General features: G+C 40.3%; 2 protein-coding genes across 8 annotated transcripts in view; one reads left to right on the forward strand and one right to left on the reverse strand.

Annotated features, from left to right (window-relative positions):
* Positions 1-15,691, reverse strand: part of DGLUCY (D-glutamate cyclase) — a 52,496-nt gene extending 36,805 nt beyond the window's left edge. For 2 of the 6 annotated variants that reach the window (XM_065685717.1, XM_065685714.1), the window contains exons 1-2: positions 15,238-15,478; positions 11,696-11,844 (exon numbers count right to left, since the gene is read on the reverse strand). The gene's annotated coding sequence lies outside the window, so the exon portion shown is untranslated. Of the gene's footprint in view, positions 1-155; positions 173-11,695; positions 11,845-15,237; positions 15,479-15,592 lie in introns of those variants that run through there. The other 4 variants (XM_065685716.1, XM_065685715.1, XM_065685718.1 and 1 more) reach the window with 4 other exon arrangements.
* A 99-nt stretch (positions 15,692-15,790) lies between these two features.
* RPS6KA5 (ribosomal protein S6 kinase A5) overlaps positions 15,791-22,377 on the forward strand; it is an 83,190-nt gene continuing 76,603 nt past the window's right edge. Inside the window, exons 1-2 of one of the 2 annotated variants that reach the window (XM_065685742.1) lie at positions 15,791-15,839; positions 16,204-16,451. In XM_065685742.1, coding sequence (XP_065541814.1) covers positions 16,379-16,451 — 73 coding nt within the window. In that variant the 5' untranslated portion in view covers positions 15,791-15,839; positions 16,204-16,378. Of the gene's footprint in view, positions 15,840-15,863; positions 15,915-16,203; positions 16,452-22,377 lie in introns of those variants that run through there. The other variant, XM_065685741.1, reaches the window with a different exon arrangement.

Consider the following 22,377-nt stretch of genomic DNA (forward strand, 5'->3'; position numbering starts at 1 on the left):
CACAAAAGGATTAAAATACCCTTCAGAAATTTCAGGGTGACTGCTTTACCTTTACATGTCCAGAAAAAAATCATTAAATAAAACTAAACCTACATAATTCTGTGGTATTAAAAAAAATATCATCTGAGAATAAGCAGCCTGTAAAAAATACTCACGGTAAGAGTAATAAACAAGTCGGTTCGAAGACTGCAAAGTGGCTAATACCAGTTTCTGATGTTACAGATTGCAGGTCTGTTTCTCCAGTTGTACTGATACACTAATAAGAGTCTGGTTTAATGCCATGACTTTTCGAAGTGTAATCATAGAGACTTCTTTGTAAGGAGCCAAAAGACTCTTACAAAACACAGTCTTACATTGTTTATATCACTTTTGTCCTATTTCAGTTTAAAGTTTGATAATGACAATGGGTGGTGGCATGCAGAGGTTCATAGGCCAAAAAAGTGCAGAGGTCACTACCTAACACTGCTGGGCATATTTTTTTAGATGCTGTCACTTACCCAAAACTACTGCTGCTCTAACAGGAACAGCAGGGTAACTTGAAACATGAGCCAGCCCACAGGCTGCCTTTACTGATACATAATGGAAACTAATCTAAACTAATTATAATCTAACAAACCCTTTGTGTACTATGCCTTGCCCTAGTATGAATATGGTTATAGAGAGGTTTGTTAATGCAAACATGGTGTAAAATGTCCTGCTGTTTAATCATCAAACTGATTTGAAATTCTGCCAAGAAACTTCTGTGAAAAGCATAAACTTTTATTTTCCAATCAGGTCTTTCTGTTATACTTGTGATGTTTTATTTGAAGAATCAATTAATGATTCTTTCTCTCCCCATCTGCTATGAATCATTTCAAAGCACAGAAGTGCTTTGTGTATCATTCCAAAAAGGAAGTGCTTTGTGTGTTTTCAGAGGCTCATCCAGCAAATTAAGATTTGACTTTACATTTGAAATACAGTGTATTTGCCTTTGAAGTTTGTGCACCTTTAGACGAGTGCTGCAAATAGAAATTTAAATTAATTTCTATTAGTTTTCTCTCTGCTGCGTAAAGCAGCTAGCCTATGCTCAAGATCCTGCAGATTATGTCAGGATGAGAAACTGATGATAAAATTGATGTATCTTTGATACAATCTTGTTTACATGCAAAAAAGACATACAACGTTTAGTTTCTCCCAGTATATTGAGAACAAATAACAGAAAGCAACTACCAGTTCTAAAGCAGACATTTCAGACAGGGCTGCACGTTAGTGTGACATGCCTTGCACAGCCTCCCTGAACTTCCACCACTGCATGTGTAGTATTTTACACTCAGCATCTGCTCTGGGACAAAATACACTTCTTCTCAGATGGAGAAATGTGGGCAAAGACTAGAGAACAGCTCACGCCAGGGCCCTGCCCTTTCATGGGCACAATTTACGCAAGATCTCGGCTCTTAAGGCTTTTTCGTCCTGCAAAGAATGAGGCCTCAGAACTTCACACACCCTTCCAACCCCTTGTAATACCTGCATACCCTGCTCCATCATCTTACAAAAATACATGATCGACAAGCATTAGAACAGCCACCTCATTTACATGCGCCTTTGGCAAATAAGGTATACACATAATAGGCGATGAGGACCTTTATCGAGATTTAAAAATGCCACTTTCGTGCCTTTGATTCTGCTGACAAGAATATTGGCCAGCTGCAGAAAGAGAGACAGCAAATGACCTACCAGAGGTTGTTTTCATATAAGGTGACAAGTGCTTATTCAACTTCAAGAAACTGAAAACAACCCATGAGGGTGGTATTTTTAGTTTTCCAATCTACACTCAGCTACAGAAGATTTTTAGAATTGCTCCACAATCCTTTGGGCTGGGTCCAGCCACCAGTTCCCCATCTTGGACTCTTCTGGCAATGAGACAGACAAAGGATGCAGTGAGGGCTTTGCCTACAAGCCACCAGTGCCAGCCTCTCCCCTGCCCCCTGAAGCAGCACTGGCCAGTTAGCAGAGTACTGCGCATTGGAGCTGAGATGATGAGTACTGGCTGGATAAAAATTGCTAAAGTTAGACATTTTTTTTTTCCCAGTCTTATTTATGCAGAATGAAAGTGGAAGTCCATAGGACAAAGTCCAGTGGCTTATACTGCTTTGTTTGCAAGGCAGCAGCAACAGGTACTTATTTTGATAAGAAAGTATGTCACCACCTAGGTTACACCCAGTCACATCATGCATAGTCATAGGGCTGACACTGTGCCCACTTCTCCCAAGGAATTCCATCTGAAGATAGTGTCATGCTCCTGAAAAATATGTGCCATGTTCCTGCTGTCAGGTCATTCAGGCTCACCCAGAATATGCCATTTCTTTTGCATTCATATCTGCAAGCAGGTGCCAAGTCACTACATCTGTTGCTCCTCATCAAGCAATTCTGCAACGGCAAGCAAATGCAGCCCATGCATTTACACAGAGATAGTGTCCTTGAAGTGTGTGTGTCTGAGTAGGCTCTGTCTGGGAAACCTCCAGTAAGTTGTACCTCTCCAAACACTACTAGGAACAAACATCTTTGCCTCCACAAATATCTATGATGGAGATACTGACTTTCATGGTTCTGCTGCTTCCTTCAGGTCTTAGACCAAGAAGTACTGTGAACAGCTCAGAAGGACTGAGTACCATTTCCCTGACGGAACTGGCTTAAGTAGTGTTATTTGGATAACCAGGTGAATCAGTGGCAGGCTGTGCAAGAATACCTCACTGCAACTCCCAAGAGTAAGTGTAGATCGTAGATTCACAGAATAGTTTGGGTTGGAAGAGACCTTCAAAGGTCGTCTACTCCTGCAATGAGCAGGGACATCTTCAACTAGATCAGGTTGCCCAGAACCACAGCATGTGGATGGTTCTGATACTGTCAGTCTGTCATGGTACCCCTCAGAGTGTCACCACTGGTGACAGCAGCACCATGGCTGTGCAGCAAGTACAAGGGAGAATTTTAGGAGCTCTGCTAGGCTTGAGTCCTAACACAGGTCATGTGAAGAACTTCTCACACAAGTTTCTGTTTACAGTCTAGATCAGGTATCAGATGACTAAATGCTGTCATACTGTTAGCTGTTCAGTGGCTTACACAATACACTACTGTGTTCAACGCAGTTATAGCAGACAGTCTGACTATTTCAAAGTGCTACCTTTGGGTGAAGTTTCAGCAAACTCAAAATGTTGACAAAGATACACATTTCACCTTTCTGGCTCCTAGAATTAATCCTGATCTTTTATTCCTTTTCTCTATGTTCAGTGGGTAAATAGAGTAGCACCTGTAGGCCTATCACCCTCGTACATTTTATCAGTATTAAAATATATTTTTTAGAAAGCAGTTCGGTGTTAAAGAGATGACTCATAATGCTGCAGCATCAGTTAGCTGACTTGAAAGAGGTGTTCATGTCATCATTTTGATTTTCATTACCAAACAATAAGAAGGGCTAAAAATGTCTTGCGCATTTGATATCACATTTTATATTTTTTAAATATAAATAAGCTACAGAGATTGGTGTGTGTGGGCTGTACTTCCAGATTTCCATTTTAATACAGATTTGAGCCTGTATTTTGTATAGAAGCAACAGAACAAAATTTAAGCTATTAAGCTTCTTTGTTTTTTTATTTAGGGCCTTGTCCCCAGATACGGTTCAGATAATATGCACAAAACCTTGCCTTAAAGCTTACAGCTTAAGGACTCAAACCTATACTACTTCTATGAGCATGAATAACGGGGATAAGTAGATAAGCAGTCCTCTTGAGTTCAAGGACAGACAAAGTGCTTAAACATTTATTGTATTGTACTTCATCTGCATAAGTGTTTGCATACAAGCCATATACTATATACAGATAAATTATACAGTACACAGTAAAGAAAGATGTGACAGAAAAGTTAGTTTAAACACAGAAAATATATAAGCAATGCACATAAGCAATATACATGGCTTTTTCAAACACGTGTATGGAACAAGATAACAGCCTTGATATAAAAGTAAGTTATAATTAGTATAGATGAACCATACAGTTTGGAAATAAGGTTTAGCTCTATTTTCTTTCCCTTTTTTTTTTTCTCTGTTTAGCAACTACTGATCCTTTTTTTTTCTGTTTGCTATATACATGCCACATGGATAATTGCAATAATGTACCTTAACATTCTGTATTCCACCTATTTAGAAGGCAGCTTTAAGATATTAAGTTTTGAAAAACTGTTTTTGTCCTTGGATTTTTTTCACTTATTATATATCCTAAGTATAGATAGTGTGTTAAGTTTTATTTTGTTTTAAAACAGGAAAAGACTCTGCTTGTTGGAACATTAGGTTTCAATCTGGCTGAATTTTCTTCCTTCTCTGAAACTGATTTTTACTTTCCATTTTATCACAGTGCCTTAAGAGTTTTATGGTATGGGTTAATACATGAATAAAGTAAAAATAATTCAAAATATTATAACAAGAGTATTCTCCAGAAAATAGGATTACAGCTACATCAGGCCCAGTATCCTGATTTTGACAGTGGTCAACAATGCATACCTAAGGAAGATGCATACCTAAATTCAGAGCAGACACTGACAAAGCTTAGCTGGGATATCCTTCCTGTATTCCATCACTTGTGGTTAAGGAACTTTGGAGCTAAGGGTGATTTCTTTCTTTGTAGAGGTTAATGTAAAAACTGATAGTCAAGTGGACTTTATCTCGTATAACTGCACTTTGCAGCATATCATATGGATTCCACTAGTTATCTCCTAAATTAATTTACTTGGGGAACTGTCTATCCAGACAAAAGCTGAGAACTTTGCATGGATTGTTTTATCAAGATTCCAGTTCCAAAGCTAATACATTTAAATGCAACTAAAGTATCATTATATTGGAATGCAACCTACAAACACTGACATTCCTTTCATCCTGATTCCATAAATATATATATTTTTGAGACAAGCATCTTAGAAGAGAGTTCCAAATACAATTAATTAGCGGTTACCGGCAGTGTCTTCTCCCAGAGAAGGGTCAGACTACACAGTATATGCAGTGAAAAAATACAAGACAAATTAAAAGCACTCAGCAGCTTGCATTATGGGCTCTAAGTCTAAATGTACAATTAAAATAGACCATTCACATTTGCTAAAACTGAACTGTGAAAAGCTATGGGGTTTGTTTCAAAACGATTAGTCAATGTGTGGGATTTGGATTGTGAGGGATAAAAAGTAGTGACTTCGGATCAAACACAGTTTAATGTTTATGTAGCTTCTCTTTTAATCAGTATGAAGACAGGGTATATTGTATGGTATATTGCTATATCATACCTATCAGAGTATTTTTAGTATGAAAGATGGAAGCACATTACAATCTGAACATAGGCTGAAGGTGTTTCTCACTACAGAAAGGAGAGAGAGGATTTTAAGCAGCTAAAAGGAAGATGAACAGGCATCAGTTACTAGAACTTGGTGTGATTTCCAGACAGACTGATCAAGCAGAAGAAAACTGCCATTAAAACCAAATAGTCACTACTACTAAAATATGTGAAAAGATGATGGTAGCTAATGACCATCATTAGCGTTCTCTACTGATAGATTTTCATAATAGAAATCTCTATTCTCATAATACTTGTCTCTGTAAATTAACCAACTTTGACACAGAAATTTGGTATACAAGGCTAAGTTTGAATCTGTTAAGTACTTCAAACTGCAGATGTATGAGATATGCAATCATCATGTCCATGGGAAAATTATCAGAAATAATGCAAGTTCACTGGAGCATGAAAATACAAGACTGGAAAGAAGTGAGACTTCCCTGCTTGACATCAAAAATACAGTTTACCAGAAGTCATATAAAAGAATATGAAACTCTCTGTAAAAAACAGCAAATCTGTGTCCTCCTGATCAAACAATAAACATGTTTGGAGTTTTTCGTTTGGTGGTTTGGTTGTTGTTTTTTTTTTCCTGTTTACTGGAAAGTTTTAAGCCCAAGCATTCTAAGTAGACCCAGCTTCAGTCTGGAAAATATTACAGAATATTTTCCACTCCCTTTGAAGAAGGAAATTCTTGTGATCAGTACTTGGTTTCAAACCCGAGGCAAAACAAAAAAAAAGTGCATGCATACATATATATAACATAAATGCATTAATTCCATGGTTGAGCACGTAAAGCAAACTGTTCTCCATTGAAGAGCTATTTCAAGACTGCATAAATGTAACAGAATAAAAGACAGTTCAAAATGAATATCTTACAGTTCAAAGAATAGAATGATTTGCATGTGACTTTTCCATGGTTACTAAGTATACAAAAGAAAATATGCAAACCAGTGTATTGTGGGCACTGTTTGAATATAATCTATGTATATTAAAAATAGCTAAGAATATTAACAGAAATGCCTCTACCTTCAGTGGCCTTGGGTTCATGAGCTCTGCAGAAGTCACATATCTCAAATATCTTAAACAGGAATAGAGAGGACACCATGCTTATAGACAGCCCTTTTTACTCCTGATAGACATTTATTTTTGATGGACAGCTAATTTCTGACCATGTTGTGGTTTACCATTACAGTAATTATCAGCTTCAGTGAAGAAGTCAAAGTTTGCCCAGTTTTCAGTTGTGCTCAAAGGACTTTCATCATAGCCTATTAATGAGAAATTTTAGGGGCAGCTTTTTGTTCTGGGTCTGTATATTGCTCAGCACCAAGGAATGCCAATATATAGCAAGGGCTCTTCAGCATTACTGCAGTGTGATGTAATCTCTTACCTGCACTGAACTCTTGTCCTGTAACTAAAACCATAAGCGTATGTTTTCAATTATAGATTGAATCTTCTGCTGAAATAACCTCAATACCACATATAATAGCATCTAGAATTAATTCATTAAATCTTTTTGTAATAAATTAGAATACATTTGTGGCTTTCTTGAAACAGCTTATGAATATTGCAAGTAACTTGACTGCTGGTGTATTTACTGCATGAGTAAATAATACTAGGTAGATGCAAGACAAGTAAATAACCAGGAAAGATGAGAGATATGCCTCTCTGAAATACTTAGCTAAATATTAGCAATGAACATTCTGTGAACACAGGATAGTAAGATTATTAATAAGATACGCAGATTTCCTTAAATGCTTGGGGTTTATTGTTATTCTAGGCAAGGCTCTGTTTTAAAAAGACTGTATGATTTCTATATGGATCACTTTTAATAAACTCAACAGGAATAGTTTCCAAAACCAAACAGAACAGCCAAAATAGATTGAATTGTAGCCCAAAACTTCAACTGCATAAGAGGATGCACTGTTAAGCTTCAACCCAGAGAGGTAAAAGCATTAAAAGGAAGAGATGAGTGATGATGTGCAGATGTGCAGCATCACCTGCAGCTGTGACAATAGCATCCTTGACTCTGTAATTGAAGACAAATGTTGCTGCTACTGTAGCAGAGGCAGGGAGTGGGGGAGAAGGCTGTTCTTCTGTGGTGTGTGGGTGGGGTGAGAAGGCATTTACTTCTGCAGAGAAAGGGAGGCACTGGGAAGATTAGGCAACTGCTGCTTTAGAGGAATGATTACTCTTTCATGGGATGTCTCCAGCCAGAAAGGGTACATAAAAGGCAACAGAAATCATGATCCTGGCCTGGCTTGAAGCATAAGATTAAATAAGGGATTAATATTCTGTGTTTGTCAAAAGCAGGAAGAGTAGTATTTTTGCAGAAATTCTCTTTGTGCTGGTTTTGGGTGGGACAGAGTTAATTTTCTTTACAGCAGCTAGTGTGGGGCTAAGTTCTAGATTTGTGCTGAAAACAGTGTTGACAATACAGAGACACTTCCATTACTGCTGAGTAGGGCTTACACAGAGTCAAGGCATTTTTGGCTTCTCACAGCACCACACCAGCAAGAGGGCTGGGGGTACACAAGAAGTCTGGAGGGGACACAGCTGGGACAGCTGACTCCAACTGACCAAAGGGATATTCCATGCCACAGGATGTCATGCTCAGCAATAAAATCTGGGAGAAGAAGAAAGCAGCAGGGAATGTTCAGAGTGATTGCATTTGTCTTCCCAAGTAAGTGTGTGATAGAGCCCTGCTGTCTTGGAGGTGGCTGAACACCTGCCTGCCAGTGGAGCATGGCAAATGAATTCGTTGCTTTGCTTGCACATGTAGCTTTTGCTTTACCTATTGAGCTGTCTTTATCTTTGTTTTCCAACTTCTACTCTCCTGATTCTCTCCCCAGTCGTGATGGGGGTGGAGTAAGCAAGCAGCTGTGTGGGGCTTAGATGCTGGTTGCCTTTAAACCATGACACCCTTACTCTCCTCTCTCTCTCTCCATCAAAGGGTAGTGCTCCAGGACTGCAGTGGATTCACGTTCAACCCCAAACAATTCATAATTCTGTTGCTTTATTACTTGTTATCCAAAAGCAATTATTTTGTCTTGTCTAACCAAACCAGTAGCTCATGCTTGTCTACTGTCTTCAATCACATAGCTTTCTAAAGAAAAATATTGTCACACAGCGGAGCAGTTGAACCATTTTATTTATCTAAAGACTTAAGAAAATAATGGAAAGCATCTCATAACTCACTACCACCTAAACCCAAATCTTTTGATGGGAAGACATTGTAAAGCCATGTTGCAGATATATGTTATTCAGAGAACGCGTGATTAAGCTGAATTCACACCCTACCTTCTCTGCATATTACAAGAATCTGACGGGTTTGCCTCATTTGACACCACACTAGAGTCGTTGGAACACTGAGTCCAATGGGAAGCAAATCAGTTACTACAGTTTCTATAATGATATGGTGAATTTGGTGTAATAAAACCTGGTTGGATAGGAATGCATTCTTCTGAAGCTGGAGAGAGATGTGGTATTAATCTTTATTAAATCCCAGAAAATGCTGAGGGTTGAGGAGGTTGAAGTAGCTCAGAGTTAATGGAGTTATTCACAATGTCAATAATCTGCACTGCTGTAATGTTTTCCATCAATATGGTAACCAGCAGTCACAACAGAAAACACAACTTTGAATGTGACATGTTGTAAGGAGAATGCCAAACCTCACTCTTAGCCAGACTGAATAAATGACAGCCAAAGGAAAATTGTTCAATGGGACATTTCTTTGCATAGAAGTCTAACACTTCAGAGGAAACACAAATCCTGAGGAATTTACATAAGAAGTGTAAAATTTCTTCTGACCAGCTGGGGTTTTGATTTGCTCTTGAAAGACTGGCACATTAAACATTTTACATTAGAAAACAGGTGTACTAAAACTTAGGTTTCTAACATCTAACTAACCCTATGTTTCCCCTATAAGCTCTTTACCTAAGAAAACCAAAAGAAATGAGGCTGTGCATGGATTACTGACAGCTCAAAGAACCACAGCCCCTGTTGCATAACCTGTACCTACAGCAAAAGTTACTGGACATTCTGGGGTGAGGGAACTAGTGCTTCACATTCTAAGTTTGCCTATCAAAGAGGCAGATCCAACAAAAGCATGGAGGAGATAAAACGTAACAATTCTTCACTCTCTTTTAAAACTAAATCATTATGGGTCAACAGACGAAACTAGAAGTGGCAAAGTCAAAGGAAACAAATGTAGGTCTTTATTCATTGACTGCATGGTTAAACCTTAGAAGTTTCTTACCACAATTTGCTGTGACAATAGAAGGTTGCTATTGGCCAGTGCTAGAGACAGGATGCTGAGCTAGACATACCCTAGTTTGTATCCTCAATCTCATAAATCAGAATGGGATGAAAATCTAAGAATTTGTATCTGGTGTGTGTTCATGGAATCATGTTTATCTACTGTTTTTATAAGTTTTTATTATTATTCTTTGAAACTAAATATAATACTTCAAGATTTTTGTCAAAACATTTTCCTTGTCCTTTTAAAGAACTTTTTAGTTGTAATGCTGCCTATATTAAATCACTTCTTATTGTAGTACATAGTATCATATTACGCTATATTAAGAGGTGCCTTCCAGTCACCTGATAAAGTACTTCAAAGAATGGGAGTTTTCTTATTTTTTCAGAGGAGCTCCAAGTTCCTCCCAAACTCCAGGAGATATGTCACCTGAATCTGGAATATATTTCCCAATTTATCTATGTTTCAGAATTTTCTCTTATGTAATTTCAATTCATGAGAGCATCTTATCTTTTTAAATTTAAAAGAGTAGGTTCAAAATCAATAACCATACAACTTGGTTTTGGTTTTTTTTTCTCTATGGTAATTTAACAGATGCAATACCTTTAAATATGTCAGTTGAAAAACAGTTGTGGAAATAAACTTACTTGTTTTCATTTATGCTTCTTAAAAACTGCCTTTCCCCTTTCATTTTATGCAGCATTTCTTTTCCATAGGTTCTTTTTAAGAACTACAATGCATACCTTTAAAATGACATTTGATCACTTTTTTCCCCTTATGTTTTTGCTTCCTTCTTTAGGGGTAGAAAGCAGATGCATGGCTTCTGCAACTACCAGGATGTACTCACGGTATCTGTGCTGAGTTAAAAGTTTTAATTTCCTCATCTCTAGCTTTCAGATCATCTTGATTAGCTTCTCCTTTCTAAGGTCCCCTTCTCCAAAGTTTACAGTCAATTTTCAAAATAATGAGGATTCACATGTGAGTATTCTGAAAAGGATTTTGAGCTTAATTACACTGCAATCAGTATTACTCAGAGGTTTAATGATACCATTATGTAGAACAGCCCTCTGTGTTTCTGCCAACAAATTTGAAAATCATTTCAAATTACTGTGAGGATTAGGATCTAAAAGTCAATTCTTTGTATTAATTAGAAAGTCTATCTCTGCTAACTTATACATTAAAGCAGATCAGAAATTGAAATAAACTCAAATTTCTGTTTTAATAGATAGTGGGGCTATCCTTTTCCTCATCCAAACCTGAGTAATGTAATAAATATTTTCACTGTTTGTCTTACATAGCTATGTACCTTTTTAACAATTAAACTTTTGACAGTGCTGCCTGGAATACTAGTTGTAACTACTGTAACTGAAGAAAAGACAAACAAATGAATTTTTAGCAAATAAATGAATGGCAACTGAAACAGGACTTAGGTTTAATCAAAGATGTAACCCTAGAATCAGTAATACATCTTCACTTATATGCTCTCTTTCAAGAAATGATCCATTTCCTGACAGAGTTGTACCACTTCTGTTAAGAGAATTATTAGGCTTAGATGCTTAGCATAACTTCTCCTTTCATGGTAAGACATAAGCGGATTTAGGCAGACGAAACTCTTGGCCAGAACAATTTCATACAAAAATGCTTTAAACAGCAAATTTACCTACCCAGTCTACTTTTCTGACAGTTAACAAGCACAAAATATTCAAGTGCAGATTAAAAAAAAAAAACAACAAAATAACGAATAACCAAACACAGAGAACATATGTAAACTAGAAACCAGAACTAATACTGTACTAAAACCTCACACAAAAGCTGTTTCATGTCATGACTGTCTTTCAAGGGGAGTTCTTCCTTAAATTCATTTTGTGCTTTCCAAAATTTGATCCTCTTTTCTCCTGCTGGGCAAATGTTTGCTGTGGAGTGATTAAGGGGAACATTTTGTATCACTGGGCTTTGCAACATTTGTACTTTGAAAGTAACACCTATTTCTGTAACAATTCAATGACCATAAGGGCCAGACACCGCCAACTTTAGCCCCATGGAAACTACATTTTTCGTAAGCAGCTCCCCTTCAGAAAGAAAGTAAATCAAGTACCTCAATACTGTACAGCAGTCACATCCTGGAAGTAAGCAGCTACAGCACTCATTTTCTTCTCTCTCTCTTTTCCACTCGAAGTCTTTACACAGAGCACTTTAATTTCACCTCAGCCCTCAAACCAGCTTGGCACACCACCTCGTTTAGAACTAGAAAGGAAATGTTGTGACACTTTTTCTTAAATGAAGTTCAATAATATCATTCCATGTGGATATTTCCCACAACATTTTTTTCCTCCCTCTCTTCACAATTAGGAATGGCAAGTAAATACACATATTTTTGAACAGTTGTGTTGTGGGGTAGAGCAGGGACATCTATCTTTAGAACTCTGTTATTCCATGTTCCAAAACTTGCAGCACACACTCAGCCCAAACACTAAACTGTTGGTTGATTGACCTGTCAGGTTGCTCTTATTATATACATGAAAATGCTACTTTAAAATAAAAATATATTTACACTACGAAGGGAAAGTGGCTCTGCATCACCCCATAGTATTAAATCCTTTTTTACATAAAATATTTTTCCTTTTCATTGGAAAGGTAATTTATTGAATGCACATCATACAAACAGTATTTTTTTTAGTGTCATAGCACACACATAAGTGAATATTTAAAATGCAAATAATGTTTTCAGTCAGTTAAATTGCACTCAGAGCTGCACTTCCAGAACAGTTTACATAACAAGGGTGGTTTTACTTCTTCAAACTATAAAGGAATATTTTACAGACCATTCTGTACTCCCTGTGGGTCTGTAGCCCATCACTGCTATATTTTCACATGCCTGCTTTGGATGCAGGCTCAAGCCAAATTTCCTCCCTCATCTGACTCTGTGACTCTGTGTTAGTGATTTAAATGGGACAAAGGCAGAATTTGAGCGCTGGCACATGACTATCCATAATTCTGACTGCTGGCATGCTTTCCAGAATGGTTGGGCCTCTGACTAGTACTCTCCCAGGCAATGTCTTTGTAAAAGCTGGGGGCTAGCATAACTCAGTAACACACTGCAATCCGTATAAATCTAGGAGGCAATATGGAAAAGGACACCCTGTTTTGAAGGGGAAAGAATTTAGCTGTCTACATGCAAGTGATGCCATGCTATGTCATGTCACTTGCACTGACACCTAGAGAACCAGTCCTAATCTTCTTTATTTTCTGGTACAGATGTAGCCTGTATGTTTCCACCTACCTGTAAATCCTACCTACCCTTAAGGCTGACAAAACTGTATCCTTCTACAACCATCCACAAAGCCATGTGATACTGCTTCAAAGACAAAGGTGACAGAGGTAATGAAACTAGCCTAGAACATTCCACTGAAGGTAGGTCCACTCTTATATCAAGCAATCAAATTTAATTCTCTATTGCTCCCAAAAGTTCAGTTTAAATGAATGCTTCAGCATAGTCCTGTACTAATGGACTACTGACAGGAAGTTTAGTATTTCAGTGCAAGTACAGCTCTTTTGTCTGTCAAAAGGTGGGATTCTTTCCAAGCATTCAGAAGGGTTACTTTGCTGTTTCTGGATATGACACCCACTGCAAAAGCTATTTTAACACTGAAGAGATGACCATGTTGCCCAGCTACTCTTTCCAAGACGCAAGAAAATCAGTGGGTCCCTCAGTGTTCACAATGAACTTCTAGTTCATGCAACCATACTTTCCACACCCAGTCACAATTTAAACTGAAATGCACAGGGTAGCCACCATCTTGCTATATGCATGGCCAGCAGCTACCACAATGGATCACTAACTTTGGTTTGATGTTTTAGGGTTATAGCTGTTTCAGCTGAAATTTAAAAGAAGAGGTTTCAGCCTAAGACATATAAGCATATAAAGTCTGTCAAGCTATGAACATCTGCAACCAAAACAGTTAGCAAGGACTGTGAAATCATTGCCAGCTCCACTCACACTGAGTGCTAGTAAGGAACATAGTGGAGTCAAATTTCAGTTTCTCTCTTCTGAAGCTGCCAGGGACAATTAGTCCAAACTGGAGGCTAATAAGAGTCACTGGATGAAATACAGTACCAGTCTCTTTAAAATGTAACATTTGGGACACAGAATAATAAAAAAATTGTAAAGTAAAACTGCTGCTTCCCACTATGTGTACAAAGGAGCCGTTAGTTACAAAGATGTAAATATTTAATAATGAACTTTATCACTTTAATATTTTCATTATTTTCCCTTTTGTATTTTAATATTATGCTGATGTAACATTTATTATCTCTGTAATAGTCTTCTAAAATCAAGGGACAAAAGCTAGGGAATTATTTTTCAGTTTGAAAACATCTCTAATCAGACTTTCCGTATTTAGTCTTGACATAATACTGTCAGAAAGGCTTGGATAGACACTTCCAGTGAAATCATGTGTGTACCATATGCTACAGGGAGATACTTCAACAGAACACTTGCACTGCTTAGTGGAAAACATCTACAAAAGTTTTACTGAGAATATGCTGAAACCCTCGGAAAGTATTTTTACTTTGTGTGTGAAGAAGATCAATCCCCAAAACACCCTAAACCCAATTCTATAATAGAAAGCTCTTATCAACTTTAAATAGTTCAATCCAATCTCTCTACAGGAAACTGTTGAAATGTGTGTATATATATGGATGTACATGTTACACATATGTATGTACGAACACACACACAAATATATAATGAAGTAATGAGAGTAAAAGATTAACAGAAGACATTTTATTTCATGTCTGATGCACGAGAATCAGACTGCATGAACACAGCTACTGTATGTGACATGGCATTGCAAATTAGCACCTTGCTATACTGTATCAAAAGACAGGAAGAAACAGCGTTCAAAAGCAACAAATCAGAAATTACTGTAAATTAAGAGATGGAGAGAAGTGACTTGTGTGATGTCTTAAGGAAATGTGGACTGCTTTAGACGCGTCAGATTGTTTTGAAAACACAGGAGTCTGAGAGGCTTAACTGAGATGATTCCAAACACATCTTCCTTAAAAACGAAACCAAAACACGCTGTGAGGATAGTGTGTTCCACGCAGCTAATGGAACCAAAGGGAAATGCCCTAAGCAGTGCAACTTGAGTTGGGTATATGGACACAGTTGCCCAGCGCCTTCTCCCACCCCACAACAAACCAAAGCAGGAACCCCCCAAACCAGCACGTCCTGCACCAACATAACTAACCAAGCCCCTCTCTGCTTCGTGACCTTTCAGCGATCATACAGAATAGTTTATCTTCCAGTAAATTCAGACCCTCCACCCTCCCAAGGCGACGGCCCCGCTCACCGCCCCGAGGCCAGGCCGCGGATGCCGCTTGCACCCCCAGCCCCAGCCGCCGGACCTCCCGGCCCCTGCGAACACCGCAGGCCGCGCCAGGGGCGACGCAGCGCGCCTCTCTCCCTCCAGGCCCCTCAGCGCGGCTCAGTCCGAGGCCTGCTCTCATCCTCCGTCCCGGGCCCCGCCGCCCACAACCCCATTCTGTGTGGCCCTGGAGCCTGCGGGAGCTGAACACTAACAGCACAGCCGCGGCGCTGTCCCCCGCTGCCGAGCGCTGGCCTAAAGATGGACGTACCGACGTGCAGCATTGACAGCGGCAGCTCTCCAACTGCCTCAGCCCAGGGAGGCGGCCGAGCCGGGCCGAGCCGAGCCGCGCCGCACGGACAGGCCACCGCTGCGGACCTGCACACACCTCCCGCGCCGTGCGGGAAGGCGGAGGCTCAGCGGGAACACAGAACGCACGCTCCCCAACCCCTTTTGCCCCGTTGCATCCCTCTGTGAAGGACTACCCTGCTCCCCCATCCAGCCGCCGTCGCGCCCTGTCACGCCAACTAGAGCTCTGCTCAGACACCCCCTGCTTTCACTGCGAGTGAGAATACCCACAGCGGCTCCCTCCCTCCCTCGCCCGTACGCTGGAGCCAGGCTCTAACCCGCGCGAAGGGGACCACCGCCTCTCCCTCGGGATGATTGCCAGCCGCAGCGCTCAGCCAGAGCCTTCCCTTTTCCCTAGGCAACCCAGCGCCCGCCCCCACGCGGGGGGGGCGAGGCGGGCGGGAATGTTTACAAACAAGGCGAGGGAGTAGAGGAGCTGGGCGGGGAGCCGGGGGCTGGCGCCGGCGGTTAGCGCAGCCGCTGAGCCAATGGCGGAGCGCGCCGCTCGGAGGAAGGGCGGGGGAGGTGCGTGCAACGTTTCTCTGCCCGACAGCCGCTGGGGTTCGCGGGCGCTCGCTCGCCCAATGAGCGCTCGGCACGGTGAGGAAGGGGGTGCGAGAGCCCGGGTCGGCGCTGCTCCGCCCGGCGCCCCCTCCTCCCGCCTCGCGCAGCCTATCCCGGCTGGGCCGCGCCGGGCTCGGCCGGGCGCCGGGCGGCTCCGCTGCCGCCTGTTGGGCGGGGAGGGCGGCCGGAGCAAGGGGGAGGGGAGCCGCAAGGACATGGGCTGGCTCTGAGGGCCGGGGAAGGGAAGCCGACGTGCGTGTGCCTCCCTGTATTTTAATAACTGTTTGTTGTCGGGTGGTGTGCGGTTTATTTTTTTCCCTTCAAGGCGGAGGGGAGGACAGCCGCCCCCCGCCCCAGCGCTCCTGCATGGCCCCTCTCCCCCAGAGCGCCCCTGGAAAATAAAGCCCGCCTCGGGCCAGGTGACATACCCCCGCCTCCGCGCTCACACACACACGCACACGGGGAGCGGCACGGGCGCGGGAGCGCCCGCCTGCGAGACCATGGAGGGACCCTCGGGCCCGGCGGAAGAGGGGGAGCTGCCGCTCCTCACCGTCAAGCACGAGCTGAGGAACGGTGAGCGGGGCGGGCCGGGGCGGCCGCGGGAGGTCATGGCGGGGGAGGGGGGGTGCGCCAAGGGGAGCGCTCCCGCCTGAGGGGAGGGCCGCGGGGGTTGCCGGGGGGGTTCCGGCCACCGGGATTTGGGGAAGGAGTGCTGAGGTAGGAGGTTCGAGATAGTTGATCGGGACCGGTAGGGAAATCTCGGTGAGGAAAATACCCAGAGGATGAACTGAAAGACATGGGCAGGGGTGTGTGAGATGCGGGCAGAGGGTCTCTTATTTCTAATAAAAGTATTTCAGTTGGACTTGTAAATATTTGGATCCCCTGTCCCACTTCCTGAGTGGTATTTGACGCTTTTGAAGGAGATGAGTGTTACCCAGTCTTTTCTTTTTAAACCCCCCCCCCGTCCCGTCCCGTCCCGTCCCCTTTTTATTTATTTTTATTTTTAATTTGTGTGTTTGACTTTTATGGTTATGTCAGTATGGGGGGTAGGGCTGTTTGCTACAGTCCTAAATGATGTCGTTTTCTGTGACAGCTTTTCTCTGACCTCGGTGAAATGCCGGAATTGTAGGGAGGGGAATGTGCCAACATGTAACCGCAGAGTTAGCTGGCTTTTCAGCCTATTAATCTTCTTGTAGCCCAGTCCTTATCTGAGGACCCTCTGGAGAGGTAGTTCAACACATGAAATATATATGACGTTTCAAGATAACAGCAGAAATACTCTGTTGTAGGCTGTTGTGTTGGGGAAGATCTTTATATATTCTTAATAGGTGCTCTGTGCTTCTTAGAAGTTTCCAGGCAACTTAAATACTGCACTAAATCGAGATTTCACTTTTAATTTAGAAATGCATGTAAAACATAATCAGGATGTATGTTCTCTGTGTTTGTTAACAACGGAGGTACTATTAACTCATGCCCTTTATTCCTTTTCTCTAATCTTTTTTCTCCATGATGAAGTAAAAGTAAATGCAGTTCGTGATGCTGTTCATCTTAAAAGTTTGAGAGAGACGCCCCGCGGATTAGTGTAGTTGACATTGGCTAATGTGCCGATGGGGCACTCAAGTGCTGGGTCTCTTCGGTCGCGTTGAGCCTTCTGTCCCCCTGTCACTCGGGGCTCGGCGGAGGTGCCCCAGCGGAACATAGCTATCACTGCAGCTTAAAGAGGAAAAAAAAAAAAAAGAAAAAGGCGGTCTTCCTGATAGCTACGCAGAAACCAAAGGGACTGTAGTTTCCTTCTTTCAAGAAGCAGCAAAAGACTCTTGGAAAACATACTTTTCTCGTTGGGTGTTGCTAAATTTTTGTGTGCAGCATTATAAAAGGCTAAGGGGAAAGGAAATGGAATACATTTATTCGATATATTCACCTAGTTATGTCTAGATTTCTTTTTATAAAAGTTAGGACAGCATATATCCCTGGGGGATTGTTATTTAAAGATAGTTTGAGGAATACACACACTCACACACAACCTAGACAAAGAGTTGTCTAATGTAATAAGCATTTTTCATTTTGATCCTGGTCTTAAAGCTTCAGAAAGTATTGACACATTTCAGAATTCTCAGTCTTGCTCATGTCTTTTCAAGCTTCTAAAATTCAGTCAAATAGGATTAAGTTGCTTTTCCCCTTCTGTTTCTGTTCTCCTTATTAAATATTTAAAAAACTCTGCTTTCTGAAAAACGCTTTCTAGCAATGGCTTGTCTATTTCTGGAGCATTAGGGTGGAGGAGGGAGCTGCTCTGTCATGTACTCCTGGGAGACTCCTACTCCTGAAGATGTCAATAGTGTCATTGCTATGCAAGACGTATCAAGATACTGTTTCAGAACTTGTCTCTACACAATACACAGAGATAACAATAGTTTAGGAAGAAAAATTGCAGTCAGCTTCTGCTGATACAGAAATATATAAATAATCTATAGGATACTTTAGATATTTTTTTAAATTATTCTGACTGTGTGGGTGCTTACCTGCTAGCTGGGGTCAACCCACCACAATGTTATTGTGCAGCACTTTTGCTTTATTTTGGAAAGAAGGGTGAGGGGATATGCAAGAGCCAGACGATCTTAGTTTTTTTTTAAATGCTGAGATTGTATACCATGAATATCCTTTCAATGTGTGATTTGTCTAGATGCTAGTGTTCCCCTCCTCTCTGTGTTCTTTGATGGTGCAAGCTCTGTGACTAATTGCCTGATTTAGAATTACATATCGAAGGTAGCTGTCAGTTGTCAGATGAAAAAGAGGTCAGTCTCCACAGTGCTTTGAAAGAATGTACTATTGTTGTAGAAAATATTGGCTTCTTTGAGGAGAGAGTGTCTCATTTTCATAGTGTGAAAGTTGTTGCTTGAACCTCTTGATAACAAGCTCAAGGTGCAAAAAATTATATATTCAAATCATTTAGTTAATGCAGGTGAACCTACAGTTATACTTCACATTTGCAATTACTTGGGTCTTGGAATTGCTCTAAAAATACTAAATCAGTTAGACACAGGCACTGATTACCGTCAAGTAGATGAACATACTATAAAACTTGAATTTAAGATGAAATGAGTGTTTTCAAGAATGAAACAGATGATTGTTGTTACCTTCATGCAAGTATTGCGGCATATGAAGATGCACAGAGCATATGAAGATGCACAGAGCATATGCAGTGCAGTGGTATTTCTACACAGCTCGGAGCTGATTGTTAACCCTGTCATACCATGGTTTGACTTCTTTTAAACTTTGACTTTGAAATGACAGTGCTGGCTTTGATATGGAGGGTAAAATCTTTATTTTGCTTCTATATCTCATATTCTTTGGTCCCTGAAAGTCCTGTGTTGCATGACCAGAAAGCAATAAATGAAAAAACATCATTTCATAGGCATGCAGATTGGGCCTGTGATAGGGAAGGAGCTGTGGTGCATAGCACTTGACTGTCTCTGTGAGATACCATGTGATTTGCTGTATTATAGATACTGGGCACTGCTCTGAGTATGTGTGTGTGTATATACATATATATATTATTTTAATGATGCAAAGAATATCCCCCTGCTGCTGGGCAAGCTGTAATGTATGCATGTGCTTCAATGATTGTTCCTTCAGTTGATTCCAGTGAGGCACTGGAATAAGTTGCGCAGGGAGGCTGTGAATGCTCCATCCCTGGCAGTGTTCAAGGCCAGGTTGGACGAAGCCTTGGCTGAGATGGTTTAGTGTGAGGTGTCCCTGCCCATGGCAGGGGGGTTGGAACTAGATGATCTTAAGGTCCTTTCCAACCCTAACTATTCTATGATTCTATGATTATTTTGCAGATTAGGCACAGCAGTGATTTCTAGGACACATTTCAGTTAAGAATGATTTTCTCCTAATATATGTATATAGCAAATTCCCTCTCTTTCCCCTTCTGTCACACAAACCATTTCTTCCTCAGCAGAAACCTTGTAATTCAGCCACTTTAGATCTTTTCTCACTTCTGGAGGGAAATGAGTTTTTGGGGAAAGTGGAATCATCTTCTGTTTTCAGGAAGTAGAAGAAAAAATATCCCAAAGATCAAATGGTAGGAAGTGGTGACTGTCTCTGCTTCTCACTGGAGCTCTCCAGTGAAAATACTAAGGAAAAGAAATTTTCTGCAGCATCTATTTCTGGAACCTTGTAAAGGAAAAAGTTTTATTTTTTGAAGGCCAACCTTAGAGTTTGTATAACTTCTTTTTGGAGACCTAAGAAGTTTCGTATTATTTACAGTGAAAAAAGTATGTCATTGCCTCTTCACATTTTCTATTTACTGGTAATGACGTGGAATGGAACAATGGTAAATATAAAGCCTATTAGAGTTTTTGTGCCGTAGGGAGGGATATGGGCAGAGAAGGAAAAAACTGTGATGCAGGAAGGTAAGACCGTTAAGAATGAGATTTTGTCCCACTTTCTCTTGACTTCTGTCCTAGTTCTTGGTTTTGGGGAAAAGAAATAAAATGAGGATCGAAGGATCCTTAACCTTCAGAGTATGTGACTTGTCTCAGGTATGCGCACTACCTGCTTTGCCCAGTGAGAGGCAGAGAGAAGCAGAACTGGGATCTTGAAGGAAATTTTTGAGACATTCCATGAATGACTGGGTGATAGGTTTATGTATATATATGTATACATGCAGAAAGGCATGTACAGCCCAGAAATCAATGTAGCAATGGGCTGCAAGGCTCCAGAGGCAGAAGAATTTGGAACGTCCAGTTGAGTCAAATAGTTGAACATGTAATTCAGTATGAAAACATAAGAGGCTTCATACCATAAATACATAGAGTATTTGAAGGGTTTAATATTGAAAATTTTTATTTTCTCCTTCTTGAATGAGAACTTAAACTAGAGTAGATTTATTTGTAAACTGTAAGTTTGTGTTATATCGTAAGGCATTGTGAAAATTCCTATGGCTAAAAAACATGATGAATCATGCATTAAATAGAGTAGTCAGCCTTCACTATGGAGCTATATTTGGCACCTCTACAGTACTCTATTTTTTATTTTTAAAAGGAAATGTTCTTACGAATGTTTAAAGATTTTTAAAGGCTTTTAAAATAATACTTTGTGTGAGACTTATTTTAAAAATTTGACTGTATTCTGGGTATTTTTTAGAGATTAGGAGATATTAATAGTTGACTATATTAAAAACTTGGGCTGCTTTTACTTCTACTTTTCTCTTTTCAGCACTAAAATACATGTGCTCCCATTGTTGTGGGAAGTATGAAAAGTGTTTTAAGAGACTAAGTTTATGAATCATCCTTATTATGACTTAAATATCTAGTTTTTACTCTTTACAGAATCAATTCTTCTTAAAAACGTTTTGAACTGTAGGAATTTATTGTTAGTATCTTCTGAAAACTTTGAATATCATATACTTTGGTTATCAAGGAGAAGAGTGACTATTGATCTATTGTGTGTGTTTTTTGGTGGTGTGGGTTTTTTTTTTTTTCAGGCTTTGGAGTCTAACAAACCTGCTAATATGATTTGTAAAAGGGCCTGGTACCATTGCTTTTTTTGCTGTCGTTGCTTCAGTGATATAAAACGTCTAATGTTAGTGAGGACTAGTAGTCACAGTTGCTGTTGTCAGCCTGTTGTGTAGCTTTGTTCCAATGTATTCTAAATGTGATGGTTTAAAAGCTAATGCTGGATTCCACAAAAGTTAGGAGGCCCGTGTGCCACTTTAATACACTTCAAGATTTTATTCAGGAGGCAATTCAGGGAACACTTGCCAGAATTCTTTGAACATACGAGGATGACTGATTATCTGAGGGTGTGACTTGCAGCTATATTCTTCATATAAATATTTGCTGGATCCCCTTACTGCTTGTCATCATCTGATATCATATGGTAAACATCCTTCGTTTCTTGTGGATGTGCTCTTCTCCCCTCTCCACCCCCCCCAACTCCCCCCATTGTACAATCCTAATGATGTAGTGCAAGCTCTGCTTCTGAGTCATTCTATAGATAGGCAGATGACCTGGTTTACAGAGGACTCCTATTACACACGGTCACTTTATTTGGGGGGTGTTTTTTGTGTTTTGTTTTGTGATCTGTTGTGACCATTTCCTCTTCCCACTTTTTGTTGATGTGAAAATATTTCATACTGGCTTAGACAGACAAAGCTTTACCTGAGAGAGGATAATTCTGAAGATAATTCTTAAGTTTCCCAGTTAATGTCTGCATAGACTAATGTGTAAATACCTTCCATCAACATTTAAATTGTCAGTTGCTCTTGTTTTGATGATAATCTACATTCTGTTATTTTTAACACTGTTTCCAAAGTGTCTGTGACTGAATAAAGTGTATTTCTGAAGTGTTGTACTGATTTCTAATGATAGAGAAGACCAAAGTTGATCTGTATCTTTTTTTTACGTATAATTTCTTGTTTGAAAAGCTGTGCACAGTTGTTAGATATCTGTTATTTTGATATGACTGATTTAACTTTGTTCAGCATTAGATTATC

Source organism: Lathamus discolor, chromosome 6 (assembly GCF_037157495.1).
Source record: "Lathamus discolor isolate bLatDis1 chromosome 6, bLatDis1.hap1, whole genome shotgun sequence".
Classification (NCBI taxonomy): domain Eukaryota; kingdom Metazoa; phylum Chordata; class Aves; order Psittaciformes; family Psittacidae; genus Lathamus; species Lathamus discolor.